At 40.1% G+C, this 20,143-nt stretch overlaps 1 protein-coding gene across 2 annotated transcripts; it reads right to left on the minus strand.

The window, feature by feature from the left end:
• Positions 1-242: 242 nt before the first annotated feature.
• On the minus strand, positions 243-20,125 carry LOC141910907 (run domain Beclin-1-interacting and cysteine-rich domain-containing protein-like). 2 transcript variants are annotated; one of them, XM_074801790.1, is made up of 18 exons: positions 20,089-20,125; positions 17,590-17,743; positions 17,289-17,508; positions 9,399-9,505; positions 8,479-8,671; positions 7,291-7,974; positions 6,803-6,918; positions 6,294-6,497; positions 5,945-5,999; positions 5,447-5,572; positions 4,732-4,916; positions 4,336-4,410; positions 4,073-4,146; positions 3,867-3,931; positions 3,183-3,483; positions 2,572-2,725; positions 2,316-2,482; positions 243-2,168 (listed from the first exon to the last, which is right to left on the minus strand). In XM_074801790.1, exons 1-18 carry the CDS (start codon positions 20,121-20,123, stop codon positions 2,012-2,014), a joined length of 3,072 nt encoding a protein of 1,023 aa, XP_074657891.1. In that variant the 5' UTR covers positions 20,124-20,125; the 3' UTR covers positions 243-2,011. The 2 variants fall into 2 exon arrangements, with proteins under 2 accessions (XP_074657891.1, XP_074657892.1); XM_074801791.1 differs by lacking the exons at positions 17,289-17,508; positions 17,590-17,743; positions 20,089-20,125 and adding an exon at positions 14,049-14,622.
• Positions 20,126-20,143: the final 18 nt, after the last annotated feature.

Raw genomic sequence — 20,143 nt, forward strand, 5'->3', positions numbered from 1 at the left:
TGATCCATGCCATCGAGGAGCCCTTTTGTCAAAACGGAGAACATTGAAACATGTAAATTTGACACTTTTCCTCGCGGAAATTTCAGCTTTTTGGAGTTATTTCATCTGGGACTACACAGAATCCCAATAGAGACCATTGACTTGACTGGTCCTGGTCAAGCGGAATCTATTGTATTTTTCCGCCATGCCAATCAAAATTTCCAAAATCCTCAAAGGGCAAAACAAGGATAAATTGTATACTGACTCATATAGTTTTATTACAAATTCAATTTCTCAAATTTAAAGTCATAGACGAATGCACAGTTTATATTTCAAGCAGACACGATTCAGTAGTGATGCTATAGTTGAACTGTAGTAGGTTAGGGTTGGACTAGATAAGAGCACAAACTCAGAAAACAACAATACTGACACCAGTTCTACACAGGTTTCACCACAGGCAATTGAATATGGGCTTCGATAATAAAGAAATATCTAATAATTCACCAGATATGTTATTCCTACTTCAATCATCCGCCATATTTTATAGTGAATTTACCCATGATACAACGCGCGCCCCTCTTCTATTCTATACTTGACTGTATAGTGTATAGATAGATCATTGGTAAAACATATGCATCATGGATAATTAAGATGGCAATGGCTGTGAATTTTTCATTGTAGATTACGGTAAATTTCATCAATTTCAATGCAAGTCAAAGCACATATTCAAGCGCCAGTGTTTCACATAGTTAATTTCAACTCAAGAAATGTAGAACTGAAGTCAAGATTTCCTTTTTTTTGCGATCGTACAAAAATTGCACTTAATACATGAAAGAAAGCTTCAAGATATTCCGATAATTTGCACTGAATTTACGAACGGAAACCAAGAAAAATAAGCTTATACAAAACAATATTGAGTAATAACACAGTAGACTCGGTACTCGGGAAACCAGGGTTGAACATAGTGGGGACAGTTGTTTTTCCCCAGAAATTACTGAAAAGCATCCATTTTGCAAATATTATCATTACGTATTTTTCCGATAGAAATTTAGTGTAGAATCCTTCACTTGGGACTGGCAAGCATTTTGTTATAGGCCTAACAGAGTTTTTGTTAGGGCATAAGAAGAATCATTACATCGGTTTTTGACTTTAGGTAACTACCCTTCGTTTCTCTGCTCCTCATTATTCAAATGCTAAGTACGGCCCAGATTAGTCTGTGAATTTTTGGCGATTTTTCATCGAAAGTAAGAAGAGTTGTTTGCCCTGTAACTCGTCGCGATTAGAATTGCTTTTTTAACTCACGGTTTCTTGAAAATAAAATCACAATTTTCCAAAGCAAAACAGCGCAGAATAACATAAACAACGCCTCCCACAGATTGAGAGACATTTTAATACACGGGTAATTAAGTATTTATTCCCTTGGCACATTACGAAGAAAGGTTTATAATATTGCAGTATCCCTTTGTAATCAAGGTACCCTTACCTTCAGTTAGCCTTAAAGCTTATCAGATACCCTTTCATCTTTTCGGGGCACCCTTTACAACTTATTAGTTACCTTCTCAGCTAATCAGGTAACCATAAACCCTGTCAATTACCCATTCAGCTTATCAGGTACCCTTAGAGACCCTAATTAGGGATCATTCATTTATTACGTGCGCATAAAGTTTGACTTTTTCAAAGACCCCCTGTACGCAAAATCGGCCATTTTTTCATATACATTAAGCATTACAGTACACAATTGCTCTGACCCCTCCCCCTCCCCTAATGCGTACGTAATAAATGAATGATCCCTTACTTATTGTTACAATGAATATATGAATACAAGTCACGATGTTCCTTTTGGACGATGGAGTAAGAAAACGTCATTTTTAAGGCTGTTTATCGAATATAAATGCTTTGCCTCTTTAACGTCACACGCGAATTCATCGTTATTCACAGTAACCGTCGTTATTGTCGCGGTTTATAGTCACAGCAACCACGAATATCATCTATCCTGCGGAGACGAGCTGTCGTCTGCATCGGACTACGAATATCATCTATCCTGCGGAGATGAGCTGTCGTCTGCATCGGTCGACGACGAATGAACTTCGATCATCGTGCTGCATCTTCCTTTCGATTCGTCGTCATCGTCGTTTTCTGATTCCGAATTTTCTGGAGTCGAAGGCAGTGACGCGGCCATACTTTTACGTCTGCAAAAAGTAAAACGTCGAATCATTGAAAATGAACTTCATTCCAGCTCACGATCAAAACATGGGTCCCGGTTTAAAAAAAAACAGTTTTACTCAAAAATTAAACTCAAACAACACTATGGACCGCCTGCTCAACTGTCAAATTACCTGGCTTCGATTCGGGCACATTTCGGACACTTTCCGGCTACGTAGCACATATGATGGAAGCACGCACAACATTTCTGGCATTGAGATACACGAGACAACTCAAACGGAAACAACAAATCTTTGTCGTTGTTACAAATTTCGCAAATGAATCCTTTCGCTTGACACAACTGAAAATAGAATTCGGAAAGCGTGATCGTCGAGATATCTTAGCTCCACCCCCTAGATATCTAAACTCCGCCCTCAGTTTCTCACTCACCTGACAATCACTTATATGACAGACGGCTTCGATGACTAAATTTCGCAGCTGCGGCAGAAACTCCCCGTTCTTCACCTTCACAAGGTCGTTGATCGAGTAAAGGTCAGGGTCGCTTAACCAGTGGGATGGCACATTTCGCAACATTTCCCATAACCTGAAGAGAGAGAGAGGGAAAGATATCGTTTAGAACAACTGCAAGAACGCTGCAGCAAATTCTGGGGTAAACACGAAGCTGGATTTTCAACATAAACAGGGCAGCAAATTTCAGGGGACGTAGACGAAAATTTTTCTGTCAAATGTGTTTGATAGAGAAAATCAAATTAACAAAAGCAGATTGATTATAAGGGCAGTAGCCAAGTGGCGATCAACCACTGGACATGCCAGTCCAGGGTTTATGGGTTCAGATCCTGGATACAGTAGTTTCATGGTCAATGGTTCTTCTCTCCACTGTCTCTCATCCAATAAGAAACCATGATAATAATACCCCGAGTGGCGCTCAGTGAGTGAGGGGAGGAAAAGAAACCTTGAATCAGCTACCCGGTAATAATACCCTGAGTGGGGCTCAGCGGGTCAAAGGATGAAAAAGAATGTGTATAATTGTTTGTACGTACCGCTGTCCGGCTCGGCAAATCTGCAAAAATCCTTGAATATGAAACAATTGCAAACGACATTCGCGAATGTATTCCAACACTTTCTGTTTACGATACAACGACGCGTTGATGTCGGCGATGTTGAACAGCGGATCCATGTCGATCTTCGCGAGTAGTTCACGCGCGAAATTCGACACGTAATACTTGTTGAAGTCCCATTTCTGTAGAATCCGGCCCGGTATGAACGCCGTAGAATTCGTGTGACAGCACTGACAGAACAGTTTACCGAGATACTCGCAGTAACGATAACGTTTCAGATACGCTGAAATTCGAAAATTCAAATCTGTTTAAACGGTCACCAATAAAGAAATTATGATAAGTTGCTTGAAAACAACATTCTCACTTTTGATAGACTCAACAATAAGAATTAATTGTAATCAGTAAAGCCACAACAGAATCACAACTATAACAAAATTCATCCCTGAAAATAGTTACAGCACAATCCATTTCGCCCTTCTTTGCTTAGTATATTTCAAACATTATACCGGATGAGGCTGAAGTAACTCAGTTTCTGAGTAAGGATGAAAAATAGTACAGGCAAAGGTCGAATTTTAAATTCAAACTTAAGATTCCTCTCATAACTGTCGAAGAGGAACCCAGGAATCAAAGAAGCACTTTTATATCGAAAAATATAAAACTACAAACCTGGTTCAATTTTACAGCCACATCCAGCACAGAAATAATTCTGTTTCGCCATGATCTCTTTACGTCTGATGAAAAAAAAAATTAACAAACAATTAATTATTAGAACCAAAATATACCGGTATTTCTCTCTGGTAACTGAAAATTGCACACTTCTTTATATTCAGCTACGAATTCATTTTGATATATTATTCGTGCTTTCAGCTTACTTTATTGTGAGGTGAACGTTGAAGATGATTTGAGATCGAGGAGGGGCCCATTCAAGGTTACCGCGAATACGAGTCTGAAGAAGAACATTAAGACACAAATTTTACCCAAAGACACACTTACAACTTTCATTATTGTCAGTTTTCTAAAGAAGAGAAATTTCCTTGACTTTTTGATTTCCAGGTAAGTGGCCACCCTGATTATATGTCGCGACTAAGGCAGTCATAATTCAATAATCAGTGATTTTCATTTTTCAAATATTTACCGCTTTGATCGATTTTTGTTCGTTGTTCTGCGCGTCGTCAGGGGAAACGGGCGTCGAGTTCGGAAGCGGCAACAGCTGAAAATAACAACCAGTAGTTTGATGATGTCGTGGACTTCGTGGAGCCTTTTCAATCCTTTTCATTTCAACCACGACGAATGTCGGATAAAGTTTTTTCGTATGAATATGAAAGAGTAGCCTACACAGGAATAAGCTTACTGTCAGAAACTGATAGTGTAAGAATTTTTTGATGAAATGTTCACCCGAAAAGATACAAATTCCGAGAGAACAAGCATAGAATTTGTTTCTGAATTACTCTGCTGTATCGGCCAACAAAAGGGGTAACCTCGATAAGAAGGCAGGGGATCCATGCAGGTATTTTGGATCACAATTTCTCACCTGCTGTGGAACCTCTTGTTCCGATATCAACCACACGAGTTCGGACGCCTTCGGAAGTTGTCGATCGGAAAACTTTTTCATCAGCGAAATCGCGATCGTTTCGGCCGTAACGACGGCGCCGTTATTGTTGCCGTCGTCTAATCCCGCCTTAGCCGAATCAGTCAGGCTTTTTTGAATATCGGCATCTGCAGAATAGAAGACGTAGAACTTTCAGATGATAATTCCAGGGATGAAAACGGCCCATATTGAAAAAGTCGGAAAACATTTTAAAAAAAAAGAATTTTTTTGGGGAACAAAAATCAGTAACTTTAAGCGAAAAAAGTTACTTCCTTTTGGTCAAAATATTAATAGTTTGGGCATAAATTAGAGCCGCTTTTTGAATGAGACGCCATATTGGTTTCTCCGACTCCACGGTTGTGCTAACAATTGCCAAAAACCGTCTTAAGGAGCACTCCTAACTACGGAGCGCTGCGATGTGACGCCCGCGATTGAGGTGATTAATGCGATTGAGGTGATTTACACTGTTCTCAGGAATAAAGAAAAGGTCGGAAATCCGTCTATGGTCAGAAGATTTTCATCCCTGTAATTCTATACACTTTGACGTACACTGCGATCTTCAAACCAGTTACACCTTGCCCCAATTCAAAGTGTTCGTTAATTGCCGAACTGGCTGTGGAATTTTTTGTAGATGTAGTAAGTAGTAATAGTCTCTCACCTGAATATAACGACGCCAGGGATAAGGAGAGACCGGTATTTTTCAGCGTTTTTAAATTCGACTCGTTGCTGGTTTCGTTTATTTCCGAGTCTTCGATATCGCTCGAGTCCGGACTTCCGGAACTTTCTAGAAAACCAGAGAGAGAGAAATAACAGAAAATAAAATCAAACTCTATTTTTCAGCAAATAGCATCAGATATTTCAAAAATCTTGAATCTGCAAGTTCCATTTGTTAAAAATGTTTTCGAGCTAATTATCTGGGAAATATAAACTGAGCCAGTTGCACAGGCATGGCTTCCATTTGAGACCATCTTAGGCATACAGTCTTAAGATCTAGACCGACTTAATTTTTAAATTCATGATTGCGCAACTCTACACTCATGGCTTTTACTAGTCAAAGACCAAATTAGATCCATAGCCGATCTAGGGTAAGTAATAATTTCGGATTTAAGTTAGGACCGCAACAGTGGCCCTAATGTCGTAGCTATTGCTAACTCACCGGAAGAGCAGAATGATTCAGCAGTAGAATCCAATCTCGTCGATGAAACTGTCCTCTGTTTTTCGATTGCGATGAAAAGAAAAACGATATAGCATTGATGAAATAAACATCTATCGGTATTGTAACGAAAAATCGTCACTACTTCAACTATCCACTGTTTAACTCTTGGCAAACTTTTGAGCGACAGGACCCAGGATTTATAGGCATGAACCCAACAAGAAAACCGTGAAAGGTCTTCAGGTATACTACGATAGATTAGACAAGCACAAGGAAACATTTCAGTCTCTTATTTTCACTCTTATCGCGTCATTTACTATAATTTCATTGAAAGTTTCTATGCCTCTTGTACCTTAATTTTTGATTTTTCGCGTTGTTTTCGAATACGAATCCGTTGTTGTTGTTGTTGTTGTTGTTGTGGTTCGTCTGCTTCGTCGCCGGTAACAGATGGCGATGACGACGATCCCGTGGACGGAGACGGTCGCTGCTCCTCGTTACATTTGATTTGTTCGATCGCAGCAATCATCGCTTCGGAAAACGTAAAATGAGCATTTTCCTGCAAATGCAAAACATGAAAACTTTAAAAAAAAATTTTCCCCGCTAAAAACCCTTTTCCTTTTATATTTTCCCCTGAAAATACTTTCGAGAAAATTTTTTCCCGGAAAAATGGTTACTTCGCTTTCAGAAAATTTCCTTTTATTTGTAATTTCTCCTGGTTTCCAGAAAAATTTTTTTTTTAAATATTTCCATGAAATAATTTTTTTTTTGAAATTTCATTTTTCAAGAAAAATTGTTTAAAAAATTTTTCACCGTGTGAATTTTCACATTTCGACGTGAAACGAGGATTAAACGCGATCGTACCTTATCGAGATCGGCGCAGGTGTGAAAATCCTGCGATGAAAGAAAACTGCGAAGCGACTGGCCTTTCCTCGGACGCGGAAAATAATATTCGGACATCGGACTGACCATGTGACTACCTAGGTAAAAATACAGCGGAAAAAATGTACCTCCACACAAAAGAAATCAAAGATTTTAGGGCTTTACGAAACATTCTTGGAAAATCAAAAAGAAAAGGGCATTCTGGCAGTGCCTTCCTGCCTCCTTATTATAATAATGATAACTTTTTAAATAAGATTTTCCTTCAATTATGACACAATTTAACAAGCAAAAGTATAAATGATACAATTATAAGTATGATATTCATGTTGGAATAGACGGGTAAAAGTTTCCAACAAAAACGGAAATTGCGCGTTTTAGATTTGGTTTAATGTCTTAAATCTATTATCATCAAATTATGACTAATCGAAAAGCGGCAAAATCCGCAAACCGAAATTCCTGGATCGTCATACCTTCCTCTAACATGCTATGTCGTCTGATTGGTGGAGGTACGGACGACGAATACGAGGCGTCTGCCTCGACGTTACTGCTCCTCCAGGTAGCCGGCGATTTCTGAACTGTTTTGTTGAACGTGAAATCCGAGCGCGATCGTACGTGCGTTTTCGCCGGTCTCTTCGGTCCGGTTTCCTCGTACCGGGCGACACCGGCCGATGTCGGCTGATTTCCCGACGCCGGAGTGGAATCCAATCGATCCAACGTTTCTTCGTTATCTACTATAGTTATCCGTTCTATAGAAACCGCGGGTCTATCACAGTGTACGTTATCGTTACTATTACTACTATTATCACAGAACTTTCCTAGTTTCAAGTTCGTATCACAGGGGGCGCTTTTTTGTACCGGTTTATCGCCGAGCGACAGCTGGCGTTTACGTCCGCGGTAACGCGTAGTCGTCGTCGGCGACGAAGACAACAACGCCGCGTTATCGATCGTTTCTAACGAATGACGTCGCGCGCGATTCAGCAGCAGGTGACGCGACGTCTGAAGTTCAAGGTTGTGCGGCACGTCGTGTATCGAGCCGAGGGAGTGCGACAGTTCCGCGTTGCCGGTTTCCATCTCGGGCGAGTCGCCGGATTTTTCGAGCACTTGTAACAACGCAGTCTTCGCCATCGAACTCGTTTCATCGGGACTGTTCGAACCTGCGCGTAAAAATCAACACGAATGCAAAAATTGATACGCTATATCAGGAAATATCTGTAGTTCTAAACTTTATTCCCTACCGTGGCCCAATTTCAAATTACAACTGACTGAACACGCCTGTGTGAATAGAAACGTGCCTTAACACGTTTGCTGATGATTTTGAGATATCTCGTAGTTCTCGTTCTGCTATCATTGCCACTACGAGATATCTCACAGTTCCGGTTCCACCATCATATCTGATATCTCATACTGGTAGTTTCAGTGCTCTACCAGTAGCCACTACAAGATATCTCATAGCTGGTCCTTCACTGTTAGATATTTGAGCTCGGCCAATTGGAATGACACAGTTCGTGTGATTGGCTGGCATTGTGAACAAACCCTGCTTCAATCTCAAAGCTCATTGGTCAATCGTGAACAACCATGGCTGACCATGTAATAGCTCTATAACTAATTACGCGATAACTCGTAGTAGGAAGTGGTGGTCGTACCGAGGTGACACGTACCTACACTGATAGGAGTGGCGTGTCCTCCTGACGTGGACATCAGGCTCTCCTCTCGACTCGGAGAGATAAAAGGCGGCGCCAGCCGATCTTGAGAGCTTTTCCGTCGTATCATGATAGCCGGCGACGATTTCTTCTCGAGTACCGACGACGTAGTGTGCGACCTTGACCTCGCCGTACCATGCGACGACCTCAGCTGAAAATGTATCAACCAGCTCGCGGTTCAATGGGCGTTCTCTGAATTCAGTGAAATTTGAATATATTTTGACCGGTGACACTCAATACGTGATCCCCTAACTGAACATTGGCCATTGCCTCCTTTGAAATTACCCGGTGCTTAGGCTAAAAGAAAATGATACCTTGTTTCTCCTTATCAACTGGGAAATTTTTGTAAACTGCAATAAAATTTGAAATCATTTCTATAGGTATCGCTAGGTGCCATGTCTGTTATTGTTAGCCTGATCATGATTTTAGATATGTAATGTACAGGGTAGACAGGCAGCCAGCCGAGTAATAGACCAGGAGCCACGGACATTTTATTCATAGGAAGAGAGAAAAATTGTTTAACATGCCAGTACCTTACCGACAGGTCATCGCCTGTACCTTTGGCCTAGGTGGGCCCCTAAAAGGGGGGTAAAATTTATCTTTATTCAAAGATCATTAGAAATGCAAAATTTTAATCGATAATCATAGAAATGAATATATATATAAGCTTTTATAAGCTCGGCAAACGAAGAAACAAGGTATTAATCTTTTTAGCCTTATATAGGAGTCATTCCAAGAAAACCAAGGTTCAGGCTTGAGGATGTCTGATCAGTTTAGGAGGTCTGTCGGTAAATTAACAATTATCTTGAACATATGTATTGATAAATAGGTTAGCTAACAAACTGACCAGGTAAGCCCAAATCTGCTTATTGACTTACCAGATTAGGGTTGATATCCGCTAGAATAGCGGGGTTGTTCTTCTCCACAGCCTGCAAACAAGTAAGCATAGCTCCATAGTACTCCTTACTACATAGAAACGCGTCATCTGAAATATATAAGGAAAACTATGGATTCAGCGGAGATTTTCACAAAATCCAACAACTGTGCAGCTTGCTCCAGCGTCACATTAAACCCACACAACTGTGGAACTGGATCCAGAGTCTGATGAAACACATATAATTCTTATTATTAACCACACATAATTCAGAACTGGATCCAGAGTCGAATTATACCCACACAACTGTACAGGTTGTCCTAGAATCACATTAAACCCATGCATGTGGAAATGGATCCCGAGTCAAATCAAACCCACACAACTGTGGAACTGGACCTATAGTTTCACAGTTGTAAGTTAAGATTTGACTCAGAGTTAACTCGCTGAAAATGAAGAGATTCTAACTCACAAACGTGTGGAACTGGATCCCAAAGTCAGTGTAAATCTAATGGTAATTATGCGAACACTTTGTGAATGTTGATAGCATACATATGTACCTTAAGCAAATATGTACCTAAATCAGCTAGAAAGGTTAATTGGAAGTCATTCTGCGGCCGATTCGTCCAGTTCGCCGAGAGTCGAACTCGAAACCATTTCAATTTTATATCGGGTTTTATGCACACTTTCCACAAGCTGTCGTTAGTTTTACGTTACAGAGACAGATGTTTAGACGAGATCATCTATCTATCTATCGCACCCCTCTCTTTCCAGGCCTCCATATCACAACACGTGCCCTGACAAAATCTTCTATTCGCGATATGGAATTACGATTCATTTTTCCGGGCAGCGGTTAAAAAGTCGGATGAATCAATACTTAAAAATTCTGATGAATCATTACTTAACCAGGGCTTGCAGGCCGTCATTTTAATGCACGTAGCTCGCTACAGCCAAAAGATAGTAAGAAATCTATGAAAGTTTTTCACCATATGAAGAATATTGAACTAGGAGGATATTTATATGAGGGATTTGGGGGGGGTAGAGATTATAATCTGTATCATAATAATGATATACGTATTGGGCAACATTTCAACCATCCAGTTAAATCATCCGAAATGAACTAACGCTGAGGAGAAACTGTGTCAGATCAGTGTTTATAAACAGTAGTTTTATAGAACCTACTACGCAGTAATATTGAAAGCTTGTACTGTTTATCATTACCAGTTAAACCTACTAAGTATTATCCGTAAAAAGAGACAATTAGACCAAAACGCTTTAAGACATTGTGCTGAATCAACCGCTGGCCAGCACCTTACTGTATCCCGCAGCCGTCCTAAGTTGCATTCAGTGTGGAACATGTCCCACAAAACGTGGAAATGCAAGGCTTTCACAAAGCTTGTGAGACAGTCACTAGCAAATGCTACCGATTACAGTTTACCGTACCAAACACTGCATATTCAAATCAAATTCTTAATAAGTATCTCAAGTGATCTTATACTGAGACGGACACTCGATCTCAACCGTTTAGAAGTGTCACCAAAGAGTCCCCGATCATAATGAAAAACCAAATAACGAATCAACAAAACAAATACCTTAGATATTACGAAGTTCGTTCCTTCAGAAAGATCATAAATATCCCAAACACTTTTCATCGCAACCAAAACTATGCTGTACATGTCGCATAAATGTCAGCATTACGTCATCGACCAATTAGCTTTCAGGATAGAACAATTCATTCGTGATATCATCAAGTATCGACCAATCACCTTGCAGGATAGACAATATGAGCGGTATTCTAATTTGACACTGTGTGTATGCGTGTGTGTGCTGTTACATGAAACCTTTGAAATAAGACACTCTCGCATTCCAAGCATATGTTCGTGACATACGTAGAAGCTACCCCGGGTTATTTTCGGTTATTTTCTCAACGATTCAAAATTAGACACCTTTAGAAAAATATATCTTTCTCGAAATTCATTGCGAACAGGGAAGAACGCGCGAAAGAAAACGTCTCAGGCATCCCCGGAGGGTGCAATGTCTTTATTCCATGAAAATACTAGTTTCAATCCGGTCAAAATATATACCAGCCATTCATATAAACCACCACATATAAATGTTTTTATTAAGAAACCTGATTTCATCAAGAAAAGCTTCGATCACGCACTCAACAGCCAACAATATGACTAGAAACCAGTTCTACAATTGACCGTTTCCGGCCTTAGTTCGCTTATGAATACATGGGATCAACCAGAACTATGGGTAGATGATTCCGAGGTCCAGACCATAGAGGCCATCCATGTGCACCACTCAAGTCAGCACCGCTCATGGCTGGAACTGCAACTGTTTTTAAACAAAATGCATATAAATCATTGTAGACTGGATCGAGGCAGTATGTCACTGTGTATTCGTGTTAATGATCCCCGCTAATCACTCGCTTCCTAGAAAAGCCTTTCAGTAATTCCATTGTTTATAGAATTAATTGCGTCAGTTCTCATCTTCTTGTCAACTCTTTTTAATGCACCGCAGCACAGCATGAGGTCAATGTGATCTTCAATTTTATTGTGTATAGCTTCATCATGACCTAGACTGATGTGTCCCTCATCAATTTGTTTGATAAAATAAGCAATCCACGATTCTGAAACACTGTCAGAAAATTTACAACATATCTCATAAACCCACAGATTTAACTAGCTAGAAATACTGACATTCTTTTCATGCCGAATGACTTTGACGATTCAGCACAATTACGATCAGCGACTTTTGACCTGTTCTAATCACTCCGTTGAATTATGATTAGTCGGCCGGCCATATTTCGACGACCTGATTTACAATAACTTGGACGATTGGGTAGAATAGTTGAAGAAGAGCCGTGTTGATCTCAGCAATTAGAAAGCAAGCTATAGCTCACACCTGACGATGATCTGTCTATAGCGCGATAGATGTGTCTAGAGCTCACACCTGACGATGATCTCTAGGGTTAGATCGAAACGTCGTGTATTCTATATATTTTAGATTGTTCGAATAAATAAATTCTTGGTTTTAAAATTCTTTTAATCTGTAGATAGTTGGTTTTTATCTTATTATCCGTTCACGACGCTCGAGTGTGGTTATCGTTCTTTTAAGAGCAGTGTTGTTAACCTGGTGTCAAGACAATAAAACGTGGAGCTGTGTTGTAAAATGTTGAGACTTTGTGAACTAAGTCTAACCACTCGTTGGTCATTTTGTTCTACAATCACCCTCCTGTCTTGGAAATGATCCATTTTGTTCAAAATCCCCTGTCCATAATCCACCCCAATCTGTTGAATAACGGGCATAGCGCTTTATAGCGAATACACTGCGGTGCGGTGTATCATTAGTTACTTACATTTTCACTATGTTTGACAGGTGCTGCCATTTTTCAATAGCGATAAAAATTAGTTACTAATAACATCAATACACCGTGGTGCGATGTACTATCACCGTCCATTACTGATTCATACAACGCACTGCAGTGTAGATGCACTGAAAGAGTTAGAACCATGTCTGTGAGCAAACGATGTCAAGATGACTAACATTAACTTAAACGGGCTAAGTACACAGATCACAAGTTGGCTAAGTTAACTCGAAACACACGGCCCCGCGATGAAAAACATCCCCGAAATTAATACAGCCCTGTAAGAAACTTGCCTGTCAAGCGTCGTATATCGAAAAACGAATCTATCGATGAATGAAGCGCTGAATTTGTCAACAAGTAGTGAATATATCCTACAGTTCATATACACAGCTTATACACGTACTGCAAAACAGCACACGCAGCCCGTGTAATAACCAAATCTGAGTCAAGAGGCTTTTCGCCTGACACCAAAACTTGCTAATATTATATATCTACATCTGATAACGTGGTTATACGTGTGGTAGATGGACGAGGGGGAGTGTAAGAGGGTCATCGGTCACCTTCAATCAATAATATTGATTTCATCTATTATCAGCCCTATACGTATAGAATTATCAATAGTATGTATGATTTCCTTTTTACATAAGAAAATGAGGAAATTCACTATTTTTAGATCAATCACAATTCACGCATTAAATTCGTGAATAGCGTTAGGTTGTTTTTATGAAAAAAAGAATAGCCTAATTATGCTTTAACGCTGTGACAACATAACAATGTATATATGGTATTCAAAAGCATTAGACAGGTTAATGAATGTCTATTATACAGCCTCACTTGCCACATTTCCATAAACCATTCAATTCTGACCAAATAACGTTGAAATTTGTATCCTTATACAATACTAAACTCGATTTCTAATTCGGTAACATCCTAATTGGGTAAAACCAGATCCTGGTTCCAACAGTACTGATTTAGGCATAGTTTACCGCACTATTTCTAAATTATCTCATTGTCTATTTCTCAAAACTGAAAGAGTTTCTAACATTTTGCTCAAATTAAAAGCATTTTCTGTTTAGGAGTTTTTAAGGAATCAAGTGGTCGTAGGGACCCTGTTTAAACCAAGGACAAATATCAAACTCTGTTCTCCTTTAGCCTGCGAAAATAAATACCGGTTACTGCTGCCATCTTGAAACTAAACCCTATTTTCTCGAAAAATCACTGCCGGCCCTCGGGGATATCTAGTCCCGGGATCAAAGGGTTAACCAATGCCCGTTTATTACTTACCCGAACCTTCACCCAGCGGTTCAAGTGAATATTTCACGAGTCTTATCGGTTTATGCGCCACCTGGCGGCGGCCGGTTGAAGCGATCGGCTTGTCGTCTTTCTCCGGAGCCATCAGTAATGAATACAAAGTATCCATCGCGTTGATCAGAGCGGACGGACTAGAATAAGTCCGCGTCCGTGTCCGTTGTTTGAAATTCAACCTATAGCGCGTTGAAAACTGCGATCGAAAATCCTGGCGATTCCGATACGAACACCGCTCGCGACGCCGAGCGCGATATCCTGAAATTCTAGCGTTCAGATAGTGGTATGATCTTCCGTTGGGAAACTATTTCTTCTTTCCCGCGAGCGCTGGCTTTTTATTCCCGACCCGACCGGTGCCAGTGGGCCAAACGATATCAACCGTAACGAAACGAAATCTTTAAATCTATCTCTCCAAATCAGAGTGACCTCTTGAGAAATTTTCCAGCAATAACCTCGCGATAACCCCTTAAAACATACCATTAAGGATTAACGGGGCACTGGCTTTTTATAGATATTTGAGTTCGAACTAACTGACTCGGTGCCAGCGCGCCGTACAATATATCAACTGCGACAAAACGGATTCTTTAAATTAATCGCACTCTTTGCCAATCGGATTGAACTGTTAAGAAATTCACCTCGTGACAACCGAGGATTAACCTGTTTAATTAGGGAACAATACTTGTCACATATTTGCGGAATGCCTTTTAGTAAGGCAGGGATCAAGGATCGCTTAGAATGTGAAACCTTTACATAATAGCCCAAACATTGGATTTGATTCCGTGCCAATTAAGTCCACTCGACCCGCCTTCGGACAATACAGCTGGTTCAAAGAAAGAGGTCACCAGTCAATGAAGTAAATTTGTACGGCATAATTGACCTCCATTCAACGAAATCTGTTAATCCGTATTTGAATTCTTTTTCGATCTCTCCTTCAATCGGTTAGAAAATGTCGCCAAAAATCGTCGAAAACTACGTACTTCGAATTATAGTGCGTTGAATTCCGTGAAACACCGCACCAGTCAAAACCTATGATTCCGATGAACTGCGCGTGACATCCAGCACTTTTCGCGCAAATTCTGAACTCCGAACTCTGGCAAAAAACTTTAGGTGTTTGATATCCGCAACATCTAGCAAATCGGCAAGCGGCTAGAATGGCCGATACTGCAACTAGGGGACATTTACTAAAAACTTTTGTTGAAAATTCCACTTTTGAACGTAACTACATAGCGACTTTAGGCGACCGATATCCACATCTTACATAGCAACGATGATCTAACAGTTAGGAAGGCGTCACTGGTGTTTATAACGCTAGGTAAAATTTCTACAAACTGCTAATGCTGCCTATATAATACTAAGCGCCGCAACTAACACCGAACAATTTCATCTTCCTTCTTAGATGAATCGCGAGTTCCAAACATTAAAGCATGTTTGTTGACGATAAAACAATGCGTAGTCAGGAACGAAAGCGCGTGGTGTTTGAGTTTATCTGGCACGTTGCCCTGTCGCTGATAGTAGAACTACGTACTTACGACTTACAATCATTTCATGTGATTATTAGTTTGTAATTCAGTGAAATAAACCACGATTATGCGCACTACGACATTATTGAAGTTGATAGTATAAATTCGAATGGGTTCGTGCCAGTTTTTAATTATTAAGTAAATTAGTAAGCTTACATCAATCACCACTAACCCTCGGTGCGTTGTTCGCCGTGGCGACAGTTCAAGGACCGGCTATATAACACTAGTTGGGATGAACTTTTTATGGTACCCACCGGCAATCAATTTTCGGGTACCACCTTGTCAAGACAAGAGAAAAGAAAGATGAAAAATGAAAGTCAGACCCGCGTTAAGTGCTGATTAAAATGAATACCCAAAAGTGATCAATTTTGAAAATTCCACCATGATGTGTTGAATATGCGTTTACACAACGGTGCAGCGTATCATTAGTTACTAATATCCCACTATGTTTGACAGATACAGCCATCAAAGTAATTACATGTACTAATAACATCAATACCATCACCGATTTATACACCGCACTGCGGTGTAGACACACTGAAAGTGTTAATTCAGATTTGGTTTCCCGAGCGTAACCGTCAAATGTTACTGCATCAATCAAGCATTCGCAAGGGGTCCTAGTTGTAACTCCAGGCCTTTCGTGCTTCAATTTTTTCCGCATTCCAATCCAAATTAAAACCGAATCGAACTTTTCTAAATGAACTAATACTTAATGAACTTTCAACTATACTTGAGCCCATCTTTTTGTGGCAACTCCTTTAATATGTTTTGGAGCCAAAAAAAAAATTGGGACAAGGTTGATTGAAAATGAACAAATATCGCATACATAAAACTGACTGTTAATTACATTACCAGTCATCGTAAAGCCTACATAGCCTTGTACCTGATTACTACACTTCACATAGAATAATGGGGACATTTTCATTAAATACATACCACACGCGGGTATTATAATAGTTAATATTCCTATCAAGGACACAATGAAATAGATACTTCCAGGAATGGATTCCACTGCGAGTTGAGAGTCCAATTCAGCTGATCGCCGAATCAATATTTACAATATATACACGAGTGATGATATATTTTACGACGTATATTTGGCCTTCACCCCCGCTACGCAGTAGTACGTACTGTAAACAAAGACATCGGGACGTCACAGCTGTGTGCGAAACAAAGCACGCCGCCCGACAGTACGCGCACACGAGACAATTAAATCAAATCAATGTCTTAATTAATTAAAGCACTTTCAGTACTGGAGACGCGCTGATAATTCTGGAGTTGAATTATCTCCAGCATTTTAGACAAAATCAAATACATTGGCAATGTAGGATTCCTTGACCCTGATAAGAAAAATAAGTAAAGTACAAGATCCTCAAGAGATCTACAACGAAGAGGTTCTTTGTGTTACTCATCACTAGCAGAAGCAAACAAGCCATGAATTGTTTAAACTGCTCAAACAAGTAAAGAGACAGAATTCCTTCAGATTCAGCTGAATCTTAAGCATGGTGGCATGCCTGATTTAAAAATCTCGCTGACTTAAAGCATTTTTACAAAATTCCCCGACTTTCAAAGCAAAGAAATTTCCCTGACTTTTCCCTGATTTCCGGGTTAGCTACCGCCCTGTTTAATGATTCTATGCGTACCCGGTATATCCAGGATTTCCAGATCAAAAGGTTAAAAAATACAAAATGCGACTCACCGTGGTAGTATTCGTGTAGATGAGTTTCATCAGCTACGAGAATCATCAACTGACGCGCGAGCGTGTGCTGTTCGATGCTCTGATGAACCCACGTCTGTCCGGCCAGATTATCACCGCCTCCGCATTGTTCCACCAGGTGGCGAATGCGTGCGATGAACAGCCCAGTTTCGGGCGACAACAATTTGACAGCTTTCACGAAATGCCAATAATCCTTCGGCCCCTGTAATGAAATCAGCCGATGATGGACGGACGGTCCGGTTTAAAATTTCAGAAAAAGTTTCATTTTAAAAACATTTCGTACCTGCGTGATTTTCAATCTATCGTACAATATATCTTCCACATTCGCGCAAAGCCGGGAAAGTCCGCCATACGTATTCCAAACATTAGTGTTACCGAAAGTAAGAAGTCCTTCGGCCGTAGTTTTCAGTTGCAACAATAACTTTAAATGTCCGTTCCTGTTTAATAAAGACGAGAAATTTGAATAATCTGATTTCAGGATTAGCAGAAGAAAGTGGATTAGGGAGTGAAATTATGTGTTACGATCAGCCTAGTGGTAATGTACCTAACCACAACATACTGGGCCAACTTCGGTTTTCGTAGCTAGTCGACTAGTGGTCGGAACTAATAACCGAACACACTATAGTTCGGTCGTAACGTATTTCACAGTGTCGGCCATCTTGAACCTAGGTCCGAACTGTAGCGACAGTGCTCAATTGCGTGGTCGACCATTTCCGGACTATAGTTCCGACTAACGGATATTCGGTTTCATTTAGTTCGACTATAGTCGACTAACTCCGATAACCGAAGGTGGCCCTGTTGGTAATAACATTGGCACCACACACACACACAGTGGAAATGTTACCTAAACTACAGTTAGCCGATTAGATTTGGAATAAGCTTTCGATTTAAGTTAAGGATTAGGCGTGCGTTCAGCTCATATTTGAAGTGTTGGGCACCAGGGATATTCATAGTGATAGATATAAGCTCAGCCTGAACTCAAACTACAAGCCCCTTTCGCTCGGCCTTTTTTAGTGTCGTGGGCATAGTGGATCCAGTTCCACTGTTGTGAGTTAGAGTTAATTCCGAGTTAAAACCAGTTCATTTTCAATGAGTTTACTCAGACTTAAATCTTAACTCAGAACTGTGGAACTCACAGGGACTTGTCACAATTGATAGTGAATGAATAAAACCAATATCAATGACCAGGTCCACTATCCCTTTATAATATAAAAACAAGGGTGGCAACAAATTGTTAATCTGACAATGACTTCTCCACTTCAATTGACTGTAATTCCAAAAATTCTCAACCGATTCACATGAAATAAGCTTTAATACAACCTAGAAGACTTTCTGCTTCGAACGAGCCTTCAACCACCACTATTATCTCACAACGACAATTATCTCACAACGAAATCACCTTTTTTTGACGAGAGATAGCTCAAAATGGAGGTCTACCGATTCTATGGTGGACAGCAAAATGGTCGTTTTTTTCACTTCAAACGATGATTTCTATGATCTTAGAGAAAACCCCAACAAACCATACATTTTTTAAAACTACGCGGTCATACCTGTACGCTTATCTCATTTATTTGTATAATCCTCGCGATGGGTGAGCTCACAAGCTCAAAATCGAACAAATATACGAAAAAGTCACCTCGCACTATCGCGCTGGCGGCCATTAATCACGTGACGTGCAGGTTCGGGCTATGTTAATAGAACCGCGACAAGTCTACGTCTGTAGACTTGAAAAAAGGAAATATTTGCTAATAATACCACCCCTCAGACGAATGTTGCACTATATTTTCATAATACGGATATTTTATTAATTAACAGAACTTTTAATAAATTTTGTAATGTTTTTTGAAATCTCTAAGCCAATCAATGCGCGTGAAATATTTAGCCCGTTACTACGATATCACGTGATTAATGGCCGCCCAGTTGATGACAAGTTGAACGCCGTGTTCGTCCTCATTTTCGATTTTGAGCTTGTGAGCTCACCCATCGCGTGGATTATACAAATAAATGAGATAAGCGTACAGGTATGACCGCGTAGTTTTAAAAAATGTATGGTTTGTTGGGGTTTTCTCTAAGATCTCACATAGAAATCATCGTTTGAATTGAAAAAAACGACCATTTTGCTGTCCACCATAGAATCGGTAGACCTCCATTTTGAGCTATCTCTCGTCAAAAAAAGGTGATTTCGTTGTGAGATAATTGTCGGAAAGTGGTGGTTGTAGGCTTGTTCGAAGCAGAAAGTCTTCTAGGTTGTATTAAAGCTTATTTCATGTGAATCGGTTGAAAATTTTTGGAATTACAGTCGATTGAAGTGGAGAAGTCATTGTCAGATTGAAAATTTGTTGCCACCCTTGTTATTTTATTATACAGTTGCAGGGATACTGGTACCCCCATCATTGGTCTCATCCATTATCAGTCGTGACAAGTCCCTGTGGTGGAACTGGGCCCAGGATGGTAGAACAGAGTTGTAATACACCACAAAAAAGGGAAAAGGGAATGAAATATTACTACTACTATTTGACTGTATACATTTATCTGCGCATACCCTTACACTGATGGTTCATCATACCAGTACCAGAACCACACTGACTAATAATAACAGTTGCAGTGAGTTGGTGAGTTGACTTGTTGACACTGACACTGACAGTAAATCGGGGGGGGGGGGAAGAGCGGTGGCAGTTAGTAAGGTATATTTACCGTTCCGTACCTTTTAGATTCCTTCATTTTAAACTGCCACTTTAAATGATTTACTCACTACGACCCCGGTAGAATAAGACATACGTACCGATTTTTGACAAGATCCTCCTCGTTTTCAGCCATTTTGTTAGTTACGGAAATCC

This window comes from Tubulanus polymorphus, chromosome 9 (genome assembly GCF_964204645.1).
Source record: "Tubulanus polymorphus chromosome 9, tnTubPoly1.2, whole genome shotgun sequence".
Classification (NCBI taxonomy): Eukaryota; Metazoa; Nemertea; class Palaeonemertea; order Tubulaniformes; family Tubulanidae; genus Tubulanus; species Tubulanus polymorphus.